We start from the raw sequence: 21,243 nt of genomic DNA on the forward strand, positions 1-21,243 counted from the left end.
TATAATTAGGTCGCTTCCAATACGTTTGAGTGTGAAGAAGAGAAAATGAACGTAAATACCCCCAAAAGCTTGTTTCATTCAAGTATAAGTGATCTTCCACTTATTACCAATTATATAATAAAGGCTAATGCTGATTATTCTTATCTCATTGAAAATACTTTCTTTGATATGGTAAAGTTTGCATTCAGGAGTATTAGAAGCTTACACTTTCATGATAGTAACTAAGTAAAGTTCTTGGCCTTTTAAGTGGAACTCAATATTTAACATTTTCTTTTTCTTTTTTTTTCCCTAGAATCAATAGGAACCAATTTAGAAATTATACTTAACACCTTGCACATTCATTATTCTTGAAAAATATCGACAAATTCAGCAATAGAAATGGAAGAGTTATTATTAGCAATGGAAGTAGTGAGCTATAGTTGTATATGAGCAACATTCAGAGTGTTATGAATGTAGTCGTCTTTACAACTAAGTTGATAGAAATAAACCATCATTTATTTAAATAATAAAGAGGCTATTCAAATAAAACTAGTGTATTGTATTTCACAGCATAATATTCATTCTACATTCAGTTTTAATAACAGTCGTTGTGAACTAAAGAAATAATTATATACATTGTATTATGTAATAATAAGAATTTAATAGGTTTATGACTGTTATATTCAATTACATAATTATTTATACAAGTCATACATGTCTATAATATTAAATATTGTTATGTAATAACATCTTAGAGGATGATAATAATAGTAGCTTATAAATAATTGGTATTGTTATAGCGGGAATATTCACTATGAATTAATATGAACGCGTTGCTTACCCCAGAAATAATAGTTAGTAACAGCGACGGCTAAAGGAGAAAAAAGATAAAAATACATCTTATTGTAAACAAAAAACATATAGATAGCACTTGTCATTTTTCCATATTATTTTTTCTTTTTATGAACTATACGGAGTTTTCACAAACTTGTCTTTTCTGTTTTCTCTTTCCTTATTCTTTTGCGCTTAAAACAATTAACATGTTTAAAGTAACAAAGTCTATTCCACAATCTATTAAAATACGTTAATAGCTTTCATTCTTGCTTTGTTCAGTCGCGAAGTAACCCAACATCGGTTTTCAGTCAGCAATATACGAATTACTGGTTGTAGCGTGACAAGAAAGATGCTGATGAACGAATGTTCAAGAGACAAAGAATGGCAGTCGAAGTAACTAACGAAGCAGCCTTCTCTTCTTTTGAAGCAATAATTTATAAAGTAAATTTTTAGTGGAAAACATCACTTGAGACTAACAATTAAAAATTACTATCCATATCGCCCAAACGGCTTCAAGTGTAGAAAATGGTTCAACAGTGGCTGACATCGAAGTAGGTACTCAAAGGAACGATGAAGTAGATGACGATTTGAAAGAATTAGAAAGTGTTATTTTTAAAGAGTAAGTCTATCACATCTTAGAATAGTCGTTGTTTGGTATTGATAAAATAGACTTCTTACTGCTATATATATATATATATATATAGATTTGAAGAAAAGATTATTTATTTAGACCAAGAAGAATATAAGCAATCAGAAAATGACAATGCAGTAGCCCTTTTCTTGTCTAATATTACAAATATTCCGTCGAAACAACTTTTAGATGATTGTCAACTTCTCCTTGAAATAATTCGTAACTGTGCAGCAAGTTCAAGAATAATTAGATCAACTATCAGATCACATGCACTCACTATGGAAGGACTTCTCGACCTTATGCTTAACGATGATTTGAATTTTACAGAGTTAATCTGTACACATTTGTAAGCTGCTCATTTAATATTAACAAAAATTAGTTCTAAGATCTAAAATTCTACGGAAATAACCTCAACTTAATAGATAGCCCAGGAAATCCATTGCAATAGCAACAGCTAGAGCAGAACACAGTATTTCTCACTACTATTCCAATTTTACATAACTTGATTATTTTATATAGTGATATGATTGATATGCAATGGTAAGCTTGTGACTTATTTTCGTAAAAAAAAAAAAAAAAAGTTAGTTTAACATATATCTTATACAGTACATAGGGTTGAAAGACAGGCAAGATCAACAGAGAATGTAAAGTGGGACAGTATTGCTTTTCGAGTAAAAAATAAGAAAACTACACCGCTTTTTGTTGAGTTATCAGGAGGTATTGATTTTAACAGCAGCATTGATAAAAAAAAGGTGATGAAGAAAAATTGATAAAGCATTTTATCAAAACGTTAAAAGTGAAGAAAGCTAAAGGTATTGAAATACCAAATCAGTTTTATATAAGATATCATGGTAAAATAATCATTTCTTTTGAAAATTTTCTCTATGAATATTGTATAGCTAAGTAGCAAAAATACATTTTTTTATTTAGATTTGAATATCTATTTTGATTCCCTGACTTACTACGAAGACTATTATATTAAACGCACTTACATTGTATTAACTTGTCCTTTGACGCCCACGAAGCTTAAGCATTTTGCTGAGGAAATTCCCCGGATATTTCAATACAGTCGAGGTATCTTTGATCAATTTACTGTCATGGTTGTAAGATTTGTGACTTAATTCAATAAGATAAATAGTCATAATAGAACATATAGTGCACTTGTATAATAATTCTGTCTATAGACATATTAAGAAGTATATTTATTCTTGTGTAGAAAAAACAATTAATAGAAGTCCTACATCTAAAAAACATATCTTCTTCTATTATTGTTATGCTGAATACAAATTTATAAAAATAACTTTACATATCAAGCCGTGGAAACACTAAGAATAATGAAGGTACACGTAATAATTGATCTCACTCAAAGTGCATGTGATAATAGTTATAGAAAATGAATATACTAAAAGACATGGATACATTTTTACCTGAATCATTATTCTCTATCTATATTTATAATATCAAATACAATTTATTGATCATAAAAAAAATACAAACATTCTTATATTTTGTACTTTTATAACCAATAAGAAGAATCATATTATAACCCTTTATCTTAATAAAATATATTAACAAATCTCAACGTACTTCCATTTGTCTCTTTTATTCTTTTCATTTCCTTATTTTATTTTTCTTTATTTTTTAAATTTACTTGAATCATCACACTCTTTCTTTTTTTAGGGCTTACTTCAACCATATTAACACCAGATTCCTCGGCTAACTACAACTCAAAAAAAAAAAAAAATTATCATTTTTGACATCTTTCTAAGGTCTGTTAACTTTTTTTTAGACGGAATAAATGAACCTCATACTAATGTGCTTTGTTTCGATTATCATCAAAGATATCTCATCTCCCATCTCTGTGATTAAAAAAGCTATTTCAGAGTCTACCATTAAGTTTTGACCCACCCTGACCAACTTAATCCAAAAAGTGGCCAACTGGTTCCCAAAAAGTCTGCCCAAACAAGCTTCCAAAATCCGACCAATTGAGTTTGAAAAGTTGACCAAGCCTTTCAGCAAAGTGACCAATTGAGGGTGACAACACTGTACTAAAATGAATCGTCATTATTTTAATAAGGTAGATTATTTCTTCTTTTCAGGCGAATTGCTAGATTTTTTTTTTTTCATTGTTGTACCTTAATTTACAGATAAACTTAATTAATTAAAACTCAGGTTATATAACTCCAATCATCTAATGTTGTATCTATTTCCCTTTTCTCTCTTCCTCTCTTTTATAAATATATAGCTTCTTCTTTTTATACCCTTTAAATTTTTTTTATTTTATACCCTAATTCTTATTAAATTTACTTTAATTTCTTCTTATAAATGTCATTAAAAGAAAAATATAAAATAAATTGTATACAACAGGAGAAAAATGAAGAAGCAATCCATAAAAAGCCTAATGATATACCAAAAAGACAGAAAATAGTGAAGGCTTGTAAAGATTGTCGCAGACGAAAGGTAAACAAACAAAGATCCTTTTAATGAAAATAAAATAAAATGAGATGGATACATAGATATATATATATTAACATTATTTTACTTTTTATTTCTTTCTTTTTTTATTTCTTTTTTTTTTATTTCTTTTTTTTTTTATTTTTTTTAAAAAAAAACAAAAAGGTTAAATGTGATGGAGCAACACCTTGCAGTACCTGCCAAAGGTCTTCTATACCTTGTATATTTGAGTCAACTTCACCAAAAAGAGGAGCAACTAAACACTATATTGAATCATTAGAAAATAGAATTAACGTTATTGAAAAGGCTCTTACTGCTATAAGTGGTCCTACAATGCAATTAATTGAAGAAACAATACGTAGACAGCAAATCATAGATGAGTCTAATTATGGTGGTTTAAAACAACAAGGTATAATTGAATGAATGTGTGTTTTTTATTAATATTTACAATCAGTGTATAGATTTAGTAATACAACACTACCCAGAAGATAAATTCTTAATAAATGAGTTAGGGTGCCCTAATTACATTCAAGAAATTACGACTCATATGTTAGATAATTGTTTAGATTCGATACAGTCTTCTTCACCAAAGAGTACGAATGATAATAATAATTCAACATTAAAAGAAGATATTGAAAATTATATTCAATTTTATTTAATTCAAATTCAACCTTATTTTCCTTTATTTGTACCTTCTCATTTTACTCGTCAGTTTGCTGCTCATGAATTACCAATCATATTAATATATGCAATCTGTGCACTGGGTTCTTATTTTCAACAGACAGGTGAAGATGAGCTATTTTATCATAGAGCCATGATCATGCTAGATGAAGCCATTGGAAGACCCTCTGTAGCACTTATCCAGGCATTATTATTGTTAATTAAATACATGGAATGTACAAATAACCCTTCCTTTTTTGATAAAACTAAAAGCCTTATAACAAGAGTCATTGAATTGTGTAAAATACTTCAATTACATCAAATTGTGACTAAGGATCCTTCAGATCTTGAAACTGAAACTGCAAAACGAACATTTTGCATGGCCTTTACTTATAGTATCCTATTATGGTAAATTAAATGAATACATATAAATACTTATAAACATGTAACTACAAAAGGAAATTTATTAATACTTTCTCTCTCTCTTTTTTTTTTTTTTTTTTTTTTTTTTCGTAAGTGTGGAGCAGAACATCGAATCAGATTTTAATACCGTTTTCATTAAAGAGTTAACGTTATTATTACCTACAACTGTAGCAAATGAATCAACTGTAGAATGTCAACGATATTTTATTTCTTTTTCATTCACATTATCACAAATCTATCAACATATAATTCGTGTTACGCAAAGACAAGAGATACAAAAGGGTTTACGCAATAATTCTCAAATATTAGAAGAAAAAATGGCATTATTGCATTTACAAGTCATGATTGAAAATGATTTGATGCATTTACCACCTAATTTGAGCTATAATTTAACTCATAATATGAAAAATCAGTATCCATTTCCAGCTGAAGAAGAGGTCACGTCGTCTGTAAATGTATCACCTATGACGAGGTTACTCCACATGCTGTACCACTTGAACGTAATACTATTACACTTTCATTATTTCATTCATCCACTTCTTCAAGGATCAAACGAGAAAACAACGGATTATGCACACAGACAAATGTGCGCATCATCTGCTTCCTATATGGTTCGATTAACTGAAGGCCTTTTATCAGATTCAAATCGATCTTATCGATATATCCCTCGTGGGTTGCAATTTGTTGCTTATTGCATCACTATTGCGCTTAGTTTACTTCGAATAGAGACAACACTTGTAAAAGATATGAAATCTGGGAAAATTTATTTTGATGAATATCAACGATGTGCTAACCTTGCTGAACGTATTGCATCTATATCTCCTTCTCATGAAATGCGTGCTTCTGCAAAAACATTAAATGATTTACCAGATACATTCAATTTATCTACATTAGATAATACTCATCTTGTTACTGCTACTTCTACTGCTACTGCTACTACTACTACTACTACTACTGTTGCTGCTGCTACTACTACTGCCACGAGTGCTACTACTACTACTGCTGCTGCTGCTGCTGTTACAGCTAGCCCATCTCCTTCTAGTACATCTTCTTCATCATTATTATTTCCTTCGAAAACCTATACAAATACAACTCCATTAACAACTTCGCCTATAGGTATGCTTTCTGATTGTTCATCGTCTACAATTATGTCTAGAAGACGAAATACAATTTCCGAAAGACCTTATCATCAAAGAGCACCTACATATCCTATTGTAGCTTCTCAGTCACTTTTACAACCTTCTAGTACTGATCTCAGTTCCTTTGCATTAAATGCTCAACATCAACCATTACATAATATTCATGCTACTCCACTTCAAATTCGTCAACCCACAGCAACAAACTTGAAGGCAAATACAATCTCATCACTTGAAAGAAATCATCTTCGAAGTTCAACTCAATCTTGTCAAGACCTGAGATCTTTGTATAGATTGCATAATAATAAAACAATGGTTATATCACCAAACCAGCAGCATAAACCTTCTCCATCTGTATCCAGTGCAATGAGCGCAACCCTAACCGGAACATATCGAAATAATAATAATAATAATGGAAATCGAAATGCATCGCCTAATTTACCTTATAGTAAGCCAAACTATAGCAACGATATGAATGATGCGCTTATTCCCATTGCTCCTCCATACCCTTCACAATCTGCTGGATATGTACGACAAACAGGGAAGATACGACGTGTTCGAAAAAGTGTTTCTATACATGGATTATCCAATACATATCAGCGTCAACAACAAAGATTAATGCAGCCACATCTATTAAATCAATTTACATGTACTCAGCAGCAGCAACAACAACAACAACAACAACAACAGTCAGAAGATCAATTATTTCTTCATCGTCCTTATCAACCAAGTTATGATGACGATAACATGAAATTAATAGCTGATAATTCAATAGAAACAGGAATGATGATTAATGACTTTTCAATGAATGTTGATTTCAATCATTTTTTAAATTCGTATCCTTTACCTTTAACTGATAATAATAGAACTGAAAGTCAACAAACTTTATAGTATGTATATATGTTATATGTGTGTACTTATTATATGATTTTTATATTTTTAATGTATAATAACACTACTGATAATAATTATAATATTAATAAAAAAAAAAAGAAAAGAAAAGAAAAAAAAAAAAGAAATGCATATATTTTTTCAAAGAAAAAAAAAGGAACAAAAGGTAGTTAAGGCACTATTATTGAGAAAGAGTGGTGAGAGAGAGAGAGAGAGAGAGCCAATTATAGAATTATTCAGTGAATAGTACACAAAAGGTTCCAGCTGATATAATAGCAGATCACCTGGAATACATAATACTTTGGAGAACCATTACAACATCAACTCCAAATATTGAATGGTAAATAATTTATCAAATAGCTTGATACCTGTCAAAATACATGGTTTCTACCGTATCTTTAGTGGCTCTCTATTAAACCTATGCTCTATTTTACCAACCTGCCAACCAACCAACCTACAATGAAAAAATAAATAAATAAATAAACGTACTCACATACTACAAGTCCGCTTTGTTGGTTTACCTAGTGATATTACTCTACTTTTAATACATTTACTGCTGCTGTTTCTCCAAACCTCTTCTGGCTCCACGCAATCGCTACCGCCTTACCTAATCTCCATGATGCTAAAGATATGACTTGATTCTATAATTCAGTTAATATCGTCCCTAGTGTCTGGAAGACAATGTTAATAATCATTGTATTGCTCTTAATATCAAACTACGGAATGTGTGCCTTCCCAGACTAAGGTATAGATCCTATCCTAAACAGTTATCTTGTCTATTACATTATATGTTTCTGCCTGGATTATCCTCTGGCAAGAAATAGGTTAGGTTATTCTCTATGCATTAGATACTCTATTTCATAATAATCTCCTCTTCCTCTTATTGAAAAATCTTTTTTTTTTTTTTTTTTTTTTTTTTTGGAAGGGAACCTGTTTAGGACGAAGGAAAGAGGGTCAGGGATGGTGTGTGGCATTTGAAAGTGACTATGCATGTCGAAGTAGATAATAGCATGGTCCCAAGTAAGCCTTGAGTCTGAGTGGAAGGCACGATGTTGCGGCTTGCCACCGGGGAGCTAATCAAGTCACCGTCGAACATATTATTATTTTGAATCAGAAATAATTGTAAGTCATGCTATGCTAATATTCAAAATAAAGACTGAGTCTGACTTTAACCGAAAAAAAAAAAAAGCCCTAAAAGTATAATTCAGACAGATCGACAGCTTTGTCACTTTAGAGCGTTTTCCATAAATGGTAGAATTTGCTGAAATTTGATACTTTATTAGTATATGTAGATTCAAATTAAACATATGATCTGTCAGAAATATTTGCAACAACATGCTCCAGCGCATTTTACCAGTCGACTGTAAAAAAAAAAGCTGATGTGGTTCTATTGCAAAAAAATAACAAACAGTACAGATGAATACAGATGCATATCTAGCGAAGACGTAGAAATTTTCTAATTGGGAGATGCTATGAAGAATGAAAACTTGGCTGATGTTTCTCTTTGCAAACTGGATCCCAACCGACATCAGGTTTTTGCTGCTGCTTATGGGGAGGGTGATGGATCCCATCAAATTAGGTGATGCTCTACTAAAGAGTACTATACCTTAACAAACAGGGTCTATAAGACACGCAAAGAGAGAAACAAAAAGAATGTCTCGAGAAAATATGGAGGATATACTTCTCAACATTCCTACAGCCAAGACAGCTGTTCTTTCAAACTATTTGCAATACATAACTTATATCCTCTTACATCTAAACAGAATACTAGCATTTAACAACTTCTCAACTGTTGAAAGTTGCTTTCATCTATACCAGGGAGTTCAAAGGGCCAGACAAGAAATGGCCAATGTCCTCATTAATGGTGGAAAAAAAAATACAATAAGGCCAAAAGAAAGAACACAAAGAAGAAGAGGAAGAAGAGGAAGAAGAGGAAGAAAAGAGAGAAGAGGAGAGAAAAAGAAGTGAAAAAAAAAGACAAAGAAGTTCCCCAGCAGACAAAGTGAGTATACTAGCAGCAAAGCAGAGAGACAAACACTATATTCATTAACTATTATTTATTTCAGGAACGCCAAGAAGCTTTGGAAGCCCCAACCTTTCAAATACGACAAGAATGAATTGCCTGTTATAGCTCTCGGAAATGGCATGTTTGGAAAAGACGGTGTACATTTGAAGGGTCTCAGGGCGGGAGTGACAGAAGGTCTTGACAAACAACTCAAAATAAGACAGAAATCAGGAGAACTTTTACTTGCTTCTGTAGATGAGTTCAAGAATGACCCAATTATTTTTTTATTGGCCCAACCTAGTTTCCCAGACTGTAAGCCGATCTGGACAATCAGTGCTATTTGGAAACCATTGTAAAGTGGAAAATGTGTGTCACAATAGATTTGTAGAATAAAAGGCAACTTTATTAATTTTAAGTGCAGACATATTATTTAACTCAACACCATAAAAGATCGGGGATAAAAAAAAAAAAAAGTTAACTTTGTAATAAAATTTTATACATAAAAGCGATCATTTTATTTTTTTTTAATAATAATGTCACAAAAAAAAAGATTTTACACTTCGCATAATGTTATTAAATCAAAAGATCTAATATTGGATAGTGATGAAGATGATAGCGACAATAGTGATTTAGACATCCTTGACTTGACTATATTAAAATTAGAAAGGTTGATGGACCAAGGCCAATATAAAGAAGCAAGAATATTATTTAACGAAATGATTAAATCAACTCTTTTCTCTACAAAGGATCTTTGGAAGATCGGTATTGAGATTGTAACAAATACTACACCTGAAGATGTTGTAGATTACATTCGTGCATTGCATGCCAGTTGTCAAGAAGATTTGGTAAAATTAAATAAACCATTTCACTCAACACAAGCTAATCACAGTTTTTTTTTCTTTTTTCTTTAAAAAAAAAAAGAAATTTGATACATTTAATGCATTTATCGATCAGTTGATGCTTGAAAAAAAATGGGAAATGGCTTTAAATGAAATAGATTTGTAAGATTTAATAAAGACACATAAGCAAATGACTTGATGTTAACGCTCTCTCTCTCTCTCTCTCTCCTCTTTTTTTTAAAAAAAATAGCGTATATAATCGATCTTTATATCACCATCCTACACTTTTACGGAAAACGGCATTCTGTGCATATTATCAATGGCAAACATTAAGACAAGAATTACCGCAACCATACCCTGAGGAAGAAATAGAGCTTGATGATGTTGATCCATCAATAATTTCGAAATATATGAAATATGAAGCTCTTGCAAAAGATAAATTAGACAATGCACACAACACATTACCCTATGATGTCGAACTTTTAGATAAATATTGTAATGTAAGTAATTACTTTTTTTTTTCTCTCTCTCTCCTAGAATTGATCTGAGTTTATTCCCATAAAGTTTTTAGATACTATTGATAACCAAGAGACAAAAAAATTAGTTATATTAAAATCTCTTGAAGCTTATAAGAAATCACCCAATTATTATTTAATTTTGTAAGCTATTCAAAATGAATCATCTTTAAATAACCCGGTTTCATTAAATAGTTGCCTTAATATAGCTTTTTATTGCAGGAAAATGGGAAAGATAACTATTTTGAAGGTGAATCTTTCCTTATGGAAATGTATGATTTGAACCCAACATTAGATGACACGTTTGGACTCAAAAAATTAGTAGAAAAGATCTGCGGTGAAATAAGTAAGTTATATATACAGAGGATAAAAAGAAAAAATAGAATTAATGTATGATTTCTTATAGATAATTGTATACCCAATAATGAAGATACAACCAAGATATCCTATCTTCAAAAGCAAGCAAACCAATTATTTAAATTCTTTATCAAACGAATAGATCACGGAACACTTGATATATGGTTTTTAGAGCAAATTCGAGATTCTATTTTAACACATGCATTAAGGTAAAAGAATGCATAAATGTATTGTATACTGAAAAAAAAAATTGATTATTTTTTGTTTATAGTACAGACATTCATGACATGTATTATTCCAAGAAAGTAGATGAATTACTTAAAATGCCATGTTTGTTAAGCAAGCAATCAAAGCCTAATTCTATAATTAAAATAGCAGAGCAAATAAAAGAAAAGATGGAAGGATTTAAAAAGAAGAAGCGAAAGGCAAGAGAGATGAAGAAAGAGGAAGAGAATATAACAAGTGAATTCCATGATATTGAAAACTTTAAAAGATATAAAAGACTTTTAGAGGAATTATATGATTAAGCATAAAGTTATTATGAATATGAATGAATAGATAAATAAATAAATAAATATGTAGTAAAGACTATGACGTATTATCTTCGAAACGTATTATGAATACCACTTTTTCCTGCTCTTTTATATAATTGATCTAATTCAGCTTCAAGAGCTTTAATATGAGCATGTTGTATCTCTAAATCGTTATTCAATTTATCTCTTTCTTTTATGAGCTAAATGAAAAAAAATTAGATAAAGATTTCTACAAAAAAAAAAGACTTTTTATATACTTTATATTCTTTACCTGTTGTTCCCAACGACGAAATCTAGATTCTTCGTTTTTAACTTGCTCAGTAAATAAGCTTCTTAGAGCTTCTTCCTTTTCACGAAATTTAGGATTTTCAGATCTCTTTGGTCTATTTCACAAAAATTATGTTTAATTATAGATAGATAGACAGATAGATAGATCGTTCTTACTTTGGTTCACCAAATTTACGAGTAACCATTTGTTGTTGACGATAATATTCATAATGATATTCTTCAGTTGTATTAATCAAGTCAAGCAGATGAGAACGAATTAATAAATTTCGAAGTTTAATAAAGTCACAATGATCGTCATTCTCAACTTCTGCTACACCCCAATCATATTCTCGTCCTCTCACCTTTTGACCATGTTGATTTACAACAAAATGGGTCGAGCCAATAACTGCAAACGGAAAAGCATCTGCAATAGCTTGATTACGCATCGTACTTTCCTCATCTTCACTTTCAATTGGACATTGAAAGACTTGAATATTATTCATTTGAATACATTCCCGGATCTATACAGAAAAAGAATAAGAACAAGAACAAGAAAAAAAAATTAAAAAAATAGGCTTAAAATTAAAAATTCTCTCTTTCGTTGTTTACTTGCATTTTCTTTAAACTTTTGCAAATCTTTCGGGGTTAAAGTATCAGCTTTAGCAATGATAGGAATTAAATTAACTCGAGTACCAAGTCTTTTCATAATTTCAATATCTAACGCTTTTAAGCTTTTTTTGTTTGTTTGTTTGTTACAAATTCTCTCTCATTGCATGATTACAAAATATAAGTTTTTTGTCATACCTGTGTCCATTTGGCCTAATAAAGTAAAGACAAGCATGAACACGCATATCAATTTTTCCTTGACGATAAGGTTGTTGCTCTTGTCTCATATAACTTTCATGTTGATCATCAATAAAATCAATGATAGGCAACCAACTAGCTTTGTTATTTACATAATCACCAAAACCAGGTGTATCAACAACTGTCAATCTTATTTTAAACCTATTTTCTTCCATCTCTTTTAAAATATACATATATTAAAAATTGGGATGACTGATAAAAGAAATAACCTATTTTACCTGCTTTTGTAATTTCAATGTCTACAGTTCTATCTAATTGCTTTTCAAATCTCTTTCCATAAAGTTGATAATTTTTAATCGTTGTTGCGAATAATGTATTTATAAATGTAGTTTTGCCTAATCCAGATTCACCTGTTTTTTTTTTCGCTTTATGAGAAACCTGAAACAAAGTTCTCCTTTTTTTTTTTTTTTTTTTCTATCATTTATACATTACCACAAACCATTAAGGTGAAATTAATACCTCTATTTGTAGCAATTTTATGTACTTGATTGGGTAAATGTGCAACACCTACACCAGAAGAAGAAATAGTTAAAGAGGACATACTCTTTTATTTATATATATATAAATATATACATATATATCTATGTATATGTAAGGAAAAGAATATTAATAATGACAAAAAAAAAGAAAAGAAAAGAAAAAGAAAAAAAAAAAGGTAATAATAAATTAATTTTCGAAACCCCTTATTATTGGGTAAAAGAGGTTGAATACATCAAATTTGCCCCCCAGATAATTTAAAGAAGGGAATGGGAAAAGAGAGAATGAAAAAAGTAGTGATTCTATTATTATCATATGATTATTATTTTTTTTTTTTTGCTCATGATTTAATAACAATAAAGAAGAGATGGCCTTTTTCTTTAGGATAAAGGCCCATCAAGGAAAGAAGAGGAATGTGTATCACGAAAAGACAAACAGGTGATGTTCGATTGTTTCTGATATTTCGAATCAGTGAAGAAGAGTCTTTATAAAGTGAAAGCCCCTTTCTACTAGTAGATGATATTTTTAACCATGACTACTAACGGTTATTTCTACTATGAACAAAGTAATTAAATTGTTTCATCTATTTGTACATACATGTATAAATATATTATCAATGATTGGTTGATTCTAGATAATAGCTTTCATTATTAATAGTTGTAATATCATGATCATTACAGAATATGCATATTACAAGCTACGGATGAATATGTGTACCACAAATTATGTCAGAATAAAGAAGGATATATCTTTATGATTAAAGAAGAAATATATTTAAAAAATTAAAAAATGACCAATGAGCACATAGCATTTATATATGCTGTTTTGCCCTAGTCAGATTGCTATAGAAACCCCCTTCTGGGATAAAAGGGAAAATGTTAAAGTGTATGTATAAGTGATGATAATTAACTATCAGAAAATCGTTATTGTATTGAAAGAAGATGATGGTCAGAGGGTTCAGGGATTTGGGAGTGAAGCAAGATAATCCATCTCAAGCAGTATTGCACATAGAGAAGGCCAGCGTATGAGCCAGACATCAATTGATTTTCTCATTTTCTTAGTATGGAATGTTGATGGTAATATGTTCAAGAGATACGAGAGTGGATCTTCAATAGATTTGGGGCATCTGAAGGCGGTTATGCATATACATCCAAAAATACTATGTGAACATGTGAAGAGTTCATTTGGATGGAAGGGGCAGGTTTGAGGGTGCGCGTCTAATATACGAGCGTTTGTTCGTATATCTGCCAAATTTACTGTAAAAAAGGAAATGCTAAAACATCAGTCTTTTTAATTTGGTTTTTAGAGGAATTTGGCAAATATACGAAAAAGGTGAGCGAAACACTGAAAATAACTTTTATTGAAACTAACATTGTGTCTCGATTTAATTTTTTCCACTTTGTCCCATTTTCGCATGTTTTTTTTTATTGACCCAACCTAGTTTCGTTGACTGTAATTTACAAATTGATTAACAGTTAGATACAAAAAGAGAAAAAAAAGAGAGATAGAATCCAATTAGCATATTTTATATTAAATTGATAATAAAACTAAGAAATATTTAAAATTGGACACTTTTTTAATATAAAAAGACATGTTATTCTTTATAAATAAATCATCTGAAATACAGGTCTTAAACGTGTTTATTAAAATCATGCTATCTTGAAATGTTGTCAATTTGACTCTTAAACGTTTGTTTTCATAACTAACATGAACAACAACCTCTATTCTTATTCTTGGTAGTAGTAAGTACATGACATTTGATTTCTCTTTTTTTTTCTTTTTCTTTTGTTTTATTTGAATTTTATCTGTACATTATATATGGATAATTTAAATAGATTCTTTCATATATTACAGGATAATAAAAGTTTTTTTTTTAATTCCATTAATATAACTTTTTTAATTAAAATGGGATTTGTTGCAATAAGGACAAAGGAGGAGAAGAAGATGAGATCAATGTGTTTGTACAACAAATTAGAATTAAAATATAAGCTCCGATTAAATTCTCGTTTTTTTTTTTCTTCTATATTCTTAATTTGGTAAACTGTACTTCTCCTTTTTTTATTTTATTTTTTTTATTTTTTGCTGGTATTTTTTAAATCAATAATAAAATGTTATGTAGCTTTATTGTGTAAGATAGAAAGGTTACATTATTTTAATTTTTACCTTTTTTTTTCCTTTTCTTTCCTTTCCTTTCCTTTTCTTTTCTTTTCCTCTTTTTTTTTTTTTATTATTTCTTGTAATTAAACACAACATATAAATGAAAGAATATAAGCTTGTAGTTTTAGGTTCAGGAGGTGTAGGAAAGTCAGCTCTGGTAATTACAAAGATTTAAAAAAAAAAAAAAAAAAAAAAAAAAAAAAAAAAAAAAAAAAAAAAAAGTAATTACACAGTATATTATAAACTCATCAAGGTCATCATTAGACTGTTCAATTTGTTCAATCTATCTTTGTTGAAAAATATGATCCTACCATTGAGGATTCTTATAGAAAACAAGTTGAGGTTGATGGACAACAATGCATGCTCGAGATTTTAGATACAGCAGGTACTGAGCAATTTACAGCAATGCGTGATTTATACATGAAAAACGGTCAGGGTTTTGTTTTAGTATTTTCGATAACAAGTCAAGTTACTTTGACTGATCTTCATGAGATTAGGGAGCAAATAATTAGAGTGAAAGGTTCTGAAAATGTAAGGAGAGAAATAGATATACATGAATATTAGATAAAATAACATTTGATATATATACATATTAGATACCTATGGTATTAGTGGGTAATAAATGTGATTTAGAAAATGAAAGAATGGTTTCAAGAGAAAAAGGAATGTCATTGTCACAACAATGGGGTGGAAAACCATTTTATGAAACTTCAGCAAGATTTAAAATTAATGTTGATGAAGTATTTTATGATGTAGTTAGACAGATTAACAAACAAAATCCTTCAAAAGAGAAGAATAAGAAAAAGTTTAAATGTCTTATTTTATAATATAAGTATTTATTCCTCCCTCCCTTTCTTCCCTTTCGCCTTCCCCTTATATATAAATATCTAATATACATAATAAAAATATATATATTTGTATATATATAAAATAAGATAGTGAGTTCATTTTTTTTTTTACTATGTATATATAAGCTGATTTGTTGTACGAGTCAAACAATATGTATTATTTACATTATTTATTCCATTCATTTAACTAAAGTCTGCCTCCATAGTTCGAGTCACCATTGATAAATATTCTAAAAATGAATTAACAGCTACTCGAAGCATTTTTGTATTATAACATTCGAAATGTCTATGTGAAATAGATAAACACGAGTGAGATCAATTGATCTATTAAAAAAAAATAATAATTTCAATCTTACACTTGAAGTAGATTATCCTGACTGGTAATTACTCTTTTCACTTGATCTGTCTTTAATTCTTCATCCACATTCATAACTCTTTTAGCAATTGTAGCTAAATGCTCATTTGGGAAAGGAATCTCTATAAATCTATCAAAATTATTTGATTATTATAATTTTTTTTTCTCTTATCCGTCTATTTTTATTACATTTTACTGTCCATGTTTAAATGTATAAAAATAAAATAAAATATAAAAAAATAAAAAATAATAATATTTAAATTTGACAGTGAAATTTTTATATTTAAAGAGAGAAAAAAAAAAAATGAGCATCTATTCTTTAACCAAAATAACCTTGAATTGCTTACTTTTTTTTTCAGTTGCATTTACTATCCTAATAGATACTGTGAGCATATTGTAAAAATTAGTATGCTAAAGTGGAATTCAATCTATTTGGATAATAGACCAACCAAATAAAATAATAAGTTTATATCTTGATTTCACCATCTCGGAGCAAGTTATAAGTAATGGAAAAAAAAATAGATAAAAGATAGAAATAGACAAAAGGTAAGAAAATAAGCTAAACATAGTTATATGTAACTATTTAGTTTAAAAGTAAATACATATTGAAGATATTTCTGGCATCTTCATAAGTTTTCTTTTCTTTCTTTTTAACCATAACTGAGTCAGTAATAGGAATAAAACTCTTATTATTCTATTCATATAACAAAAAAAAAGAAAAATTACTCCAAGTAATATAAATAAATGAATAGATTAGATTTCTATATTATCAAAACAAGTATACATGCATGTAATGAAATTCCAGTCTTTTTTTTTTTTTGTTATTATTGAAGATATGCATCATCAATTTATTTATTTGATCAAGTATAAATAAGAAAGACTATCATCAAGCTTTGTTTTTTCTCTCTCTTTTCTTTTATGTAAATATAAATGCTCTATATACATTTTATTAATAAAAAAAAAAAGACTTTATTGCTGTTATTATGTTTGTGTGTATGTAAAGGTGTGTATATAAACAATTAATTTGTATTATTTCCTTCTTCTTTTTCTTTGTGTGCATATTTAAGTGAAAGAGATATGTAATAATTTATTTGATTTTAAAATATGACTTTTTTTGTACATTAGTTGTTGAAAGTAATTTTCTTTGTTGATGATGTAGATGCATTAATGGAAGATATTTTCGAGGCAAGTCAACCACTATATAAATAAAGTTAACAAGAGTCCACACATATGTATTCACTAGTAACCACTTTACCAACTTTATTTTTTTCTTTATTCTCTTGACACTGAGGGCTACAATACCATAAGGATGAATCTAATATTGAAGTTGGATAACAATTTAGATGATATGCACGAGAACAACCTCCTTCACATGGTCTAAGTAAATCCTCTTTATTCTTTTCGGGATTTTGACAAATAACACAAAATTGCTGCACAATTGGACGTCGACGATCTTCTAATTTCTCCTTTACAAATGCAGATAAATCAAGCCTTGGTAATCGACTTGCCAAACCATATCCTTTATAATCACATCCATGTTTACTGTTTAAAAGGTGTATATGTGTATCTTATTAATTTCTTTTCTTCTCACACACACACACACACACACACTCTCTCTCTCTCTCTCTTTTATTTTTCTTTAAAAAAATTCTATTCCATTTACTTACTTGCATAATGTTCTTTTACCCCAAGGTCCTGGTCTCCAATTAACACCTTCTGTTGTACCGCAATATCTACACCAATCAATTCCAGATCGAGTTAAATTCTCAAATAATGTTTCTGTCGAATGAGATACTTTTAATTTCTTTTTATTATTAGAGTGTTCATTCATTGGATTTATTATATTTGAACTTGATATTTTTCTCTTTATTGTAGATGTTTTCTTATTGGGTACAAAGGAAGTTACTATTTTGTTCGTAACCAAATAAGGAAGTTTAGGAGTTTCTAATATGGTCATTTCTTTATTATTGCATTCCTGCTGCTGCTGTTGCTGCTGCTGCTGCTGTTGCTGCTGCTGCTGCTGTTGCTGCTGCTGTTGCTGCTGCTCAAATTCCGAGTTATTATGATGGTCAGAGTCAGCCAAGTGTTCTTCTTTCATGTCATTATTAAATAATACATATGTTTCTTCTTCTTCTTCTTCAATTGAAGTAGTTGGTGTAGGTGGCAAGAGACTAGGATCATGGTGATTAGTTATATCGAACTGATTCAATAAAGCCGACCAATCTAGATCATGATCATTTTTTATTTTTTCATTTAAAAATCCTAGACACCTTTTTTCATCTTGTTCATTATTGATATCTTGTTCAGTTGATAACATTGTTTGACCATAGTCAATACCATCGAATAAAGGTTCATGGTTGTACAAAAAGTCGGAAGGAGAGGTTACAGGTGACAAACAAGGGGTCGGAATATGAGAAGTAGTAGTAGTAGTAGTAGTAGAAGAAGAAGAAGAAATGATGGTATCATCTAATTGTTTAATATCTACTTGAGCTGTAATGAAAGGAGCAAGAAAGACATCATCTTTAACTAATCTTTGTGGAGACCAAAACATCCAACGAATTGTTTGCTGTAATAGTTCATTTGTAGATTGATCAAATAATGTATCTAAAATATTTATGGTCGCTGTGCTGCACTCGTGATACGATACATCGGCTGATCCAGTAAAGACAGAACTATTATCTTCATCGTTTAAGATGGGTGCAACCACTTTTATTTGATTGTTCTTGATCATTGTATCGTTATGAAGGGACATTATTATTAATAATTAACTCTACTTTAGTATGAAACTGAAATATAAAGCGTAAATGGAAAGAAGATAAATGATAAAAAGGAAGAAGAAGAAGAGAAAAAGAAAAAGAAAAAAAAGGAAAAAAAAAAAAGAAAAGAAAAAAAAGGAGAATCTTATAAATAAATAAATTATTGTATGATGATATGTTTTCAAATGCTTCAGAAAGGAGTATAAAAATACATGTATTATTAAGGTTATAATTATGTTATGTATACATAAATACATACATACATGCATTTATACATATTGCAAAACTTCCCCCTCCCCTTTCTCCTAAATTATCTTTTCCCCCCCCCCTCCTTTCTCCCTCCCCTTAATTTAATAAAATTCATTGTTTCTGCTAATATCAATAATCTCCCTTTGATATAATAAAGTTTCATTTATTATAAGGGTTTGTTTGACTTTACATTCTAATTCTTATATATACAACATGTTTTATTATTTTTTATAAAAGAGTCTCTAGAATCAATCTTGCACGTTTAGTTTCTGTTGTTTCTTCTTCTTCTGCTTTTGGTAAAGGAGCTGACATTGCTTGTGCTAATAACTTTTCAGCATCAAAGTCATCGTCCATGCTATTATCATTATTATTTACAGTTGAATATCCTGTCAAATGATGGCTAATAGTAGCTTCTTTTTTTACTGGAATCTTTCCTTCTGCTTCCTTTATTGCTTTCTATAATAACTCGTTAATTTTTTTTTTGTATGAAATAAATGCTTCTTTTTTTTTTTTACCTCACGTGCTGAACCTTGAAGATCTTTTAAATACTTCAACACATTATCAAACTCACTTTCAGGTATCTAAAATACACATTGTATGTTATCATTTAATACTATTCTTACTTTTTTTTTTTAATACTACCTCGTATAAATGTTGAAGTAACCAAATCTGCAAGACTTTCTTGAACTTCCAGGAGCTACGATCATTAACAAACAATCGAACATAGGCAAGTGCCTCTAAACAAACAAATAAATGTACGTACATGCGTGCGTATGTAAATACAAAATATCCTTTCTTCTACTCTTTATAAATAGGCTACCTTCTTGTTTTGTATCTTTTTTAGTAGCGATTTCATTATTTGTTGCTTTTGTTTTTGGCTTTTTAGCCTTTTTTGGCATTTTCTTTTCTTTTTCTTCCTCCTTTTCTTTTTCTTCCTTCTTACGCTTGTTTTTCATAGGCTCAGGTTTTTTCATAGCAGGACGATCCTTTTTCGTCATCTGAACTACTGTCTCCACTTTTTCTTCATTACCCTCATCGTCAAATGATACATGCGTATTTTTCACACCCTTCATAAGGGCCAACTTGGCTGCCTTTTGTGCAGTCATCGTCTTTAATAACTTTTGTCCTGGCGTAAGCTGTTTTGCCTTATCTTCCTCACTAGCTTTCTTGTTGTTAGATAGTGTTGTTGATTTCTTTATATTAGATTCATTTTTGTTAATCAACTTTGTATTGATCTTTTTAGTTTTTAATTTATTTGTTTCTGTATTCTTTTCCTTGGTATCTGTCATTTTTTTTTTTTGTCTTATATAAGAAGAAAAGATTTACAATTGAAAGATCTAAAAGTAATAGATCTTGAAATAAAAAACTTTTTATTAACAAACGAAAAAAAAAAAAAAAATCTTTCGGTGCCAACTCCGCAATAACTTTTACAGAGCCTGTCTGTCTAACTTGGAGAAATGCCTGATAGAAGATTCTAAATATAAAAGGAATAGAGCTTGATCAAAGTCGATGGATAATACTAATCTATTCCAATAATGGCCCTTCGTGTTCTTCATTATCAACAAGAATCCTTTTTACTTGTTCAATTAAATATTCGTATATTCTTTGTTCATGTATTTGTTACTTTCTGGTGCTTGTAGCTGTTGTCTTCATAACCGAGTTAGTTATTATTTAACGGGTAGTCTTTTGCACTTTACAGTGTCATTGTTCATTCTACATTCAGTTTTAATGATAGTATTGGAGTGCATAATAATGATAATGATAATATACTACACTATATTAGACAATAACAAGAATTGTGACTGTTATATTCCCATGGCATTTATCATGGATGATAAATAGTATTGTAATACAATTATATAATAATTGGTGCTGATATGATAGCTTTAGTATTCATTCGAGGTTTATATAAACATATTGCATGTTTTCTTATTAACAGAAATTATTCCGGAAAGAATAAAGATATTCCGTTATTAATATGAATACAAAAAGATATAATCCAGTCCTTTGTAG

At 29.6% G+C, this 21,243-nt stretch overlaps 12 protein-coding genes across 12 annotated transcripts; 5 read left to right on the forward strand and 7 right to left on the reverse strand.

Moving 5' to 3' along the window:
• Positions 1-45: 45 nt before the first annotated feature.
• On the forward strand, positions 46-2,565 carry BX663DRAFT_482557 (uncharacterized protein; the record flags this gene model as incomplete). Its single annotated transcript, XM_051524443.1, has 8 exons — positions 46-217; positions 1,071-1,206; positions 1,331-1,432; positions 1,518-1,790; positions 1,964-1,984; positions 2,058-2,161; positions 2,242-2,295; positions 2,375-2,565. 8 exons carry the CDS (start codon positions 46-48, stop codon positions 2,563-2,565), a joined length of 1,053 nt encoding a protein of 350 aa, XP_051386836.1.
• Positions 2,566-3,559: 994 nt separating this feature from the next.
• BX663DRAFT_119789 (uncharacterized protein) lies at positions 3,560-7,106 on the forward strand. The gene is made up of 4 exons (XM_051521514.1): positions 3,560-3,904; positions 4,064-4,307; positions 4,366-4,966; positions 5,076-7,106. The coding sequence occupies exons 1-4, from the start codon at positions 3,770-3,772 to the stop codon at positions 7,006-7,008; spliced, it is 2,913 nt and encodes a 970-aa protein (XP_051386837.1). The 5' UTR covers positions 3,560-3,769; the 3' UTR covers positions 7,009-7,106.
• Positions 7,107-7,904: 798 nt separating this feature from the next.
• Positions 7,905-8,081, reverse strand: BX663DRAFT_418116 (uncharacterized protein; the record flags this gene model as incomplete). Its single annotated transcript, XM_051522368.1, has 1 exon — positions 7,905-8,081. A coding segment is annotated over one exon (177 nt), but the record flags the coding sequence as incomplete, so codon positions are not given.
• Positions 8,082-8,197: 116 nt separating this feature from the next.
• Positions 8,198-8,872, forward strand: BX663DRAFT_493998 (uncharacterized protein; the record flags this gene model as incomplete). The annotated part of the gene is given in 5 exon segments (XM_051525433.1): positions 8,198-8,364; positions 8,385-8,453; positions 8,487-8,565; positions 8,605-8,627; positions 8,647-8,872. Coding segments are annotated over 5 exon segments (418 nt in total), but the record flags the coding sequence as incomplete, so codon positions are not given.
• On the reverse strand, positions 8,834-9,280 carry BX663DRAFT_494005 (uncharacterized protein; the record flags this gene model as incomplete). Its single annotated transcript, XM_051525434.1, has 2 exons — positions 9,075-9,280; positions 8,834-9,010 (listed from the first exon to the last, which is right to left on the reverse strand). Coding segments are annotated over exons 1-2 (247 nt in total), but the record flags the coding sequence as incomplete, so codon positions are not given.
• A 218-nt stretch (positions 9,281-9,498) lies between these two features.
• On the forward strand, positions 9,499-10,254 carry BX663DRAFT_119636 (uncharacterized protein). The gene is made up of 2 exons (XM_051521513.1): positions 9,499-9,858; positions 9,935-10,254. The coding sequence occupies exons 1-2, from the start codon at positions 9,547-9,549 to the stop codon at positions 10,016-10,018; spliced, it is 396 nt and encodes a 131-aa protein (XP_051386841.1). The 5' UTR covers positions 9,499-9,546; the 3' UTR covers positions 10,019-10,254.
• A 656-nt stretch (positions 10,255-10,910) lies between these two features.
• BX663DRAFT_494012 (Septin-domain-containing protein) lies at positions 10,911-13,014 on the reverse strand. The gene is made up of 7 exons (XM_051525435.1): positions 12,821-13,014; positions 12,607-12,738; positions 12,329-12,545; positions 12,138-12,255; positions 11,702-12,045; positions 11,529-11,640; positions 10,911-11,457 (listed from the first exon to the last, which is right to left on the reverse strand). Exons 1-7 carry the CDS (start codon positions 12,927-12,929, stop codon positions 11,323-11,325), a joined length of 1,167 nt encoding a protein of 388 aa, XP_051386842.1. The 5' UTR covers positions 12,930-13,014; the 3' UTR covers positions 10,911-11,322.
• An 808-nt stretch (positions 13,015-13,822) lies between these two features.
• BX663DRAFT_426444 (uncharacterized protein) lies at positions 13,823-14,074 on the reverse strand (the record flags this gene model as incomplete). The annotated part of the gene is made up of 1 exon (XM_051522544.1): positions 13,823-14,074. A coding segment is annotated over one exon (252 nt), but the record flags the coding sequence as incomplete, so codon positions are not given.
• Positions 14,075-15,069: 995 nt separating this feature from the next.
• BX663DRAFT_494014 (small GTPase superfamily) lies at positions 15,070-15,902 on the forward strand. Its single transcript, XM_051525436.1, has 3 exons — positions 15,070-15,179; positions 15,287-15,553; positions 15,619-15,902. The coding sequence occupies exons 1-3, from the start codon at positions 15,123-15,125 to the stop codon at positions 15,847-15,849; spliced, it is 555 nt and encodes a 184-aa protein (XP_051386844.1). The 5' UTR covers positions 15,070-15,122; the 3' UTR covers positions 15,850-15,902.
• Positions 15,886-16,445, reverse strand: BX663DRAFT_557504 (CTAG/Pcc1 family). Its single transcript, XM_051531769.1, has 3 exons — positions 16,415-16,445; positions 16,227-16,355; positions 15,886-16,156 (listed from the first exon to the last, which is right to left on the reverse strand). The coding sequence occupies exons 1-3, from the start codon at positions 16,426-16,428 to the stop codon at positions 16,054-16,056; spliced, it is 246 nt and encodes an 81-aa protein (XP_051386845.1). The 5' UTR covers positions 16,429-16,445; the 3' UTR covers positions 15,886-16,053.
• Positions 16,446-17,157: 712 nt separating this feature from the next.
• On the reverse strand, positions 17,158-18,316 carry BX663DRAFT_494018 (uncharacterized protein). Its single transcript, XM_051525437.1, has 3 exons — positions 17,893-18,316; positions 17,481-17,767; positions 17,158-17,422 (listed from the first exon to the last, which is right to left on the reverse strand). Exons 1-3 carry the CDS (start codon positions 18,180-18,182, stop codon positions 17,313-17,315), a joined length of 687 nt encoding a protein of 228 aa, XP_051386846.1. The 5' UTR covers positions 18,183-18,316; the 3' UTR covers positions 17,158-17,312.
• Positions 18,317-19,267: 951 nt separating this feature from the next.
• Positions 19,268-20,593, reverse strand: BX663DRAFT_494021 (uncharacterized protein). The gene is made up of 4 exons (XM_051525438.1): positions 20,051-20,593; positions 19,873-19,967; positions 19,746-19,811; positions 19,268-19,686 (listed from the first exon to the last, which is right to left on the reverse strand). Exons 1-4 carry the CDS (start codon positions 20,517-20,519, stop codon positions 19,459-19,461), a joined length of 858 nt encoding a protein of 285 aa, XP_051386847.1. The 5' UTR covers positions 20,520-20,593; the 3' UTR covers positions 19,268-19,458.
• Positions 20,594-21,243: the final 650 nt, after the last annotated feature.

Source organism: Cokeromyces recurvatus (assembly GCF_025118155.1).
Source record: "Cokeromyces recurvatus strain NRRL 2243 chromosome Unknown BX663scaffold_2, whole genome shotgun sequence".
Lineage (NCBI taxonomy): Eukaryota > Fungi > Mucoromycota > Mucoromycetes > Mucorales > Mucoraceae > Cokeromyces > Cokeromyces recurvatus.

Excerpts from the sequence above, each read along its gene's own strand:
- BX663DRAFT_119789 (XM_051521514.1), top strand. The coding sequence starts at position 3,770 with ATGTCATTAAAAGAAAAATATAAAATAAATTGTATACAACAGGAGAAA. Across the intron at positions 3,905-4,063 it reads AAGATTGTCGCAGACGAAAG|GTTAAATGTGATGGAGCAAC; the intron begins GTAAACAAACAA and ends AAAAACAAAAAG. Across the intron at positions 4,308-4,365 it reads TGGTGGTTTAAAACAACAAG|TAATACAACACTACCCAGAA; the intron begins GTATAATTGAAT and ends GTATAGATTTAG.
- BX663DRAFT_119636 (XM_051521513.1), top strand. The coding sequence starts at position 9,547 with ATGTCACAAAAAAAAAGATTTTACACTTCGCATAATGTTATTAAATCA. Across the intron at positions 9,859-9,934 it reads CCAGTTGTCAAGAAGATTTG|AAATTTGATACATTTAATGC; the intron begins GTAAAATTAAAT and ends AAAAAAAAAAAG.
- BX663DRAFT_494012 (XM_051525435.1), bottom strand. The coding sequence starts at position 12,929 with ATGTCCTCTTTAACTATTTCTTCTTCTGGTGTAGGTGTTGCACATTTA. Across the intron at positions 12,256-12,328 it reads ATTAGGCCAAATGGACACAG|CTTAAAAGCGTTAGATATTG; the intron begins GTATGACAAAAA and ends AAACAAAAAAAG. Across the intron at positions 11,641-11,701 it reads CGTAAATTTGGTGAACCAAA|ACCAAAGAGATCTGAAAATC; the intron begins GTAAGAACGATC and ends TTTGTGAAATAG.
- BX663DRAFT_494014 (XM_051525436.1), top strand. The coding sequence starts at position 15,123 with ATGAAAGAATATAAGCTTGTAGTTTTAGGTTCAGGAGGTGTAGGAAAG. Across the intron at positions 15,180-15,286 it reads GTGTAGGAAAGTCAGCTCTG|ACTGTTCAATTTGTTCAATC; the intron begins GTAATTACAAAG and ends GGTCATCATTAG. Across the intron at positions 15,554-15,618 it reads GAGTGAAAGGTTCTGAAAAT|ATACCTATGGTATTAGTGGG; the intron begins GTAAGGAGAGAA and ends TATACATATTAG.
- BX663DRAFT_557504 (XM_051531769.1), bottom strand. Across the intron at positions 16,157-16,226 it reads CAGGATAATCTACTTCAAGT|ACATTTCGAATGTTATAATA; the intron begins GTAAGATTGAAA and ends TATTTCACATAG.
- BX663DRAFT_494018 (XM_051525437.1), bottom strand. The coding sequence starts at position 18,182 with ATGACCATATTAGAAACTCCTAAACTTCCTTATTTGGTTACGAACAAA. Across the intron at positions 17,768-17,892 it reads GGTAAAAGAACATTATGCAA|TAAACATGGATGTGATTATA; the intron begins GTAAGTAAATGG and ends CCTTTTAAACAG. Across the intron at positions 17,423-17,480 it reads TAAAGAAAAAAATAAAGTTG|TGGTTGACTTGCCTCGAAAA; the intron begins GTAAAGTGGTTA and ends TTATTTATATAG.
- BX663DRAFT_494021 (XM_051525438.1), bottom strand. The coding sequence starts at position 20,519 with ATGACAGATACCAAGGAAAAGAATACAGAAACAAATAAATTAAAAACT. Across the intron at positions 19,812-19,872 it reads TACTTCAACATTTATACGAG|ATACCTGAAAGTGAGTTTGA; the intron begins GTAGTATTAAAA and ends TGTGTATTTTAG. Across the intron at positions 19,687-19,745 it reads TTCAAGGTTCAGCACGTGAG|AAAGCAATAAAGGAAGCAGA; the intron begins GTAAAAAAAAAA and ends GAGTTATTATAG.